At 51.7% G+C, this 4,065-nt stretch overlaps 1 protein-coding gene across 1 annotated transcript; it reads right to left on the bottom strand.

Annotated features, from left to right (window-relative positions):
- Positions 1-1,569: 1,569 nt before the first annotated feature.
- Positions 1,570-4,058, bottom strand: EI90DRAFT_3013569 (uncharacterized protein; the record flags this gene model as incomplete). Its single annotated transcript, XM_039056677.1, has 2 exons — positions 1,570-3,950; positions 3,980-4,058. 2 exons carry the CDS (start codon positions 4,056-4,058, stop codon positions 1,570-1,572), a joined length of 2,460 nt encoding a protein of 819 aa, XP_038919786.1.
- Between the last annotated feature and the right edge of the window lie 7 nt (positions 4,059-4,065).

The raw sequence follows: 4,065 nt of genomic DNA, 5'->3' as shown, positions 1-4,065 counted from the left end.
TCTGGTTCATCCGTTCGGTCTGACCGTCTCCTTCCGGGTGATAACCGGAGGTGAAGTGGAGGCAGATGTCGAGGGCCTTACCAAGTGAACGGAAGAAATGAGAGACAAACTCCGGACCCCTGTCGGAGGTGACATGGGATGGAACTCCGTGCTTGGAAAATACATGGAGGAGGAAGAGCTTGGCCAGTTCCGGAGAGGTGATGGTATCGTGGGTAGGGATGAAGATGCACTGTTTGGACAGGCGGTCCACGACGACCAAGATGGAAGTGAATCCGGAAGAGGAGGGTAGCTGTTCGATGAAATCCATGGAGATGGAGTTCCAAGGACGTTCGGGGATGGGGAGTTGTTTGAGTAAGCTGTAAGGCTTGTGACAGGGGACCTTGGCACGGGCGCACGAAGTGCAGGAGGATACGTAACTCTTGACGAAGTTACGGATGCCCGGCCAGGTATAATCACGACGAACTAGATCCAGAGTCCGGTTTTGTCCGAAGTGTCCGGAAAGTTGGTGGTCGTGTTTGTCTCGCAAAACATGGAGACGGAGATCGTTAGAATCCGGCACGTTGTAATGGGTCTATCACCACTAGACTCGAGACAGAAGAGAGGGGGAGGGTTGGAGTGGTCGCATGCACAGGTTTTGTTAACTTGGTGTGGATTCCGCTACTCCTCACTGTCTAGCTAACTATACAGCTGGTCACGGTATCACGGAAGAGTCCGAAAATGACAAATAAGGAAAGAACAATAAGAAAAGGAAACATCCGGCTCTAATGGAATCAGAAAAATCAGGAAAAATAAGAAATATGCAGGAGAGAACATTGGCTAAGGGTGGTAGAATCGCGGGATTTGGCTTGTTTATGGTACACCAGCAAATCCCCGTTACATACAGGCCTTGCTCTTGATTGCAGTCCCTTGCAATCTCCCGAAAGGAAAAAAGTCAAACAGAAATAAACAAAGTAATCAGATGAGGCCCCGGTGTTGAATGCCATGTGACTTCGGAATTTGTCCGGACCAGGGGGTCATGTGCAGGCGTGAGAAGATCCTAGGCGAGTTACTCGCCCACGGACACATGAGCTGCGACGAAGTTGCCTTGCCCATGCGACTGCTTCGCATACTTCAACAACTTCCTTCGGCACTCACTCATCCATCAATCGCCTCAACTCTTGCCATTCCCAACACCATCAACTAGCTCCAGCGTCAACCTACACCAGAACTCGACAGGGTACGGTCGTGGCATAGTGTGCTGCGCTTGGGCGACCTCAACATCAGGTACGACGTCGCTGTGTGGCAACTTCGGCGTGAAAATCGGGGAAAATCGAACAGAAAGCGAAAGGAGCGTGGATTTATCGTGTCAAACTCGAACAAAGGTTATTTGGCTAGGAAATCGTGGCATCAAGGACTAACGACGCGTCCAACTCGGGCCAAACTTGTAAACTCAGAAATAAACGGCGTGGTTTCGCATGCAAAAAATAAGTGCACAAGTTGCACTCATCGGGAATCGTAAGAACACGCGTATAACTTGAAAGAATGTTGGGAAATGATTAAAGGTCGGCTTAGTTTAAGACGAGGGCGGGCTTATGCTTGGAAAGAAAAGATGCCCTCCGGCATCGCGAGTATGTGGGTGTCACCTTGGGACTCAACACCACGCAAACATTTGACCTCTGGAGTCTCCTCTGACTCTTGTTCTCGGGCTGGGCCATTTCCCGGACGTTTATTCATGTTTGAGACCTTGTCGGGGTCTTTCTCAGGTCGGCATTCATAGCCGTCATCGACTAGGTCGGGGGAACGTGGGGTCTTTGGGGGCTGGGGTGCTCCATTGCCAGGACCAGCGCTAACGAGATTCCGGGAGGTAGGGCCGTTCATTGCGTCGAATACATCATGTATGTTAGCATCTTTGTCGATCAAATCATAATCCTGTTCTCTATTCAACTCGCGCGTAAGAGTGACTGAAATCGGCATCGAACTAAGCTCATCGCTGAGGCTGAGGGACTTTGGCTCTGATTTAGCCTTGAACTCGGTCCCATCTTGCGCTAGGCTGGGTCTGAACTGGATTTCGCGCTCCGCGGCTTGGGCAACTTCAAAAAGAATCACAAGGCCACCGTGGATGACATAGATGCCCTCTGGCGTCTCAAGCACGGAAACCTCGCGGCGGAAGTCGGTACACAATGTGGAACAACAATTGAGCTCATCGTTGAGGCCGGGAGGCCTTGGCTCTTTATGCTCGTGCTCACTGTCCTCTTGGGCTGAGTCCAGGACTCGTGCAATGTTCGACTTTCTGCTTGGTTCAGACTCGCCATTGACTTCGAACAGGGCGATCTCATCATCGCAAATGATATAGGTGCCTTCCGGCATTTCAAGTGTGAGGATGTCACTGTGGAGCTTGGCATCTCGTATACTTTCGGCCTCTGGAGTCACCTTAGACTCGTGTTTGACTTCAAAAAATGCGATCATGTCATCGCAAACGACATAAATTCCATCTGGATTTTCAACTGCGAAAGTGTCCCCTTGGAACTCGATCTCTCGCGAACATTCGGCCTCTAGAGTCTCTTCAGACTCATACTCTCGGGCAAGGCCATCTCCCGGACGCTTATTCATATATAAGGCCTTGTCAGGATCTTTCGTGGGCGGTTCAGCATAACCGTCATTGAACTCGGATATGGTTGGCAGCGACGGCATCCTAACGTGCTTAGGCGCTTCACCACCACGATTGGGATCGGATTCGCAGCTCAGAGCTTTATCTGGATCCTTCTTGGGTGGACTACCAGATCCTTCATTGTACTCAGGTGTGAAATGTCGCCTCTCTGCGCGCATCTTGGCTTCACCATACCCGCTGGCGCTGGACTCGCCACTAGAGTCCCAAACTGAAACGCTGGATTCCTTGGTGCTCAAACGTTCACTATATTCTCCAGCTCTGTCGCAAGGCACAAGGAACTCGTTCTCACTGTGGACCGGAGTCGCATCTTCGGCTTCATGACTATGACTGGTCGACGCAGCATCGATTGGCTCGATCTCTTGGCAGCTGGCATTGATAGACTCAGTGGAAGACTCGACACTGCTGTACTCTTCGATTGGGATTGCGACGCTAAGGTTGACCTTTGGCTGCTTGAGTCTACACATCTCAGGTGTAAGAATCAGCGCGCGCGGGGGCAGTTTCTCATAAGCCTGATCAAGCGACACGGGCGCTACTCTGGTCGCCTTGGCTGGAATGACGTGTTCAACTAGCAGCAACGGCTTGGGGGTGAAGACTTTGTGGCATGTTTTCACTCTAGGAAGCTTGACATCGACGGCAGCGGCTTGGCTGGCGACTCGGAATCCTCGGCTAACTTGCTGACTGGGCTCTCGTCGCTCATTACTCTGGAATGACTCGAAACGACGTGGAACATTGCACAAAAGATGGCATTGGTCATTACTCAGTGGTCTTGGGCCGGCTTTGGGCACATCGGGCTCAAATCCAAAGGCAAACTGGTACAAGTCCGACATCTCAGCGATGTCGGCGCTTATCTCTGGAAGCACAAAGCGCTGGCTGTGATCAGCCTCGGATGCGCTCTCGGAGTCATACAACGGGCTATAGGCTTCGTCTGGGCGAATAGGATCGGTGGGCGCATGTGCTGAGACTGCGGTAACTGGGTCTTCTGCAAAAATGTCGAGTTCTGAGTCGGATTCGAGGCCGTTAGGCCTTAGCTCTTGATCGTTAAGCTGTGGCACATCGGAGAAACTCGCAGAATTGTCGTAAGAAGTTGTCTCTAGGCCAGCGTCGTCAAACTCTGGCTGGGAAATGCATTCATCGGTCACAGCAATGGACTCGGATTCATAGGCGCTGGGCGTTTCCCAGGTTTCAGACTGGTACTGGCCCATCAGATCGAAGGTTGAGCCACTGGAACTCGTCTCTGGGGTTTCTGAGTCTCCTGAAGCGCTGGGGCTCGATTCCATGTCAAACTTGGGCAGAAAGTCTTCAACTGTTGTAGATCGCGATAAATAAACTGACGACGCGCCAGACACACTGTCCTGAGTGGTTTGCTTGCCACTGGGGCCTTCGCTGGAACATGGGCTTGGTTCAGGCTCATTGCTGAT

Source organism: Cantharellus anzutake (assembly GCF_015039405.1).
Source record: "Cantharellus anzutake strain C23 chromosome Unknown EI90scaffold_9, whole genome shotgun sequence".
In the NCBI taxonomy this organism is placed as follows: domain Eukaryota; kingdom Fungi; phylum Basidiomycota; class Agaricomycetes; order Cantharellales; family Hydnaceae; genus Cantharellus; species Cantharellus anzutake.
Note: the sequence above shows the minus strand (reverse complement) of the source record. Positions and strands in the feature narration are given on the sequence as shown.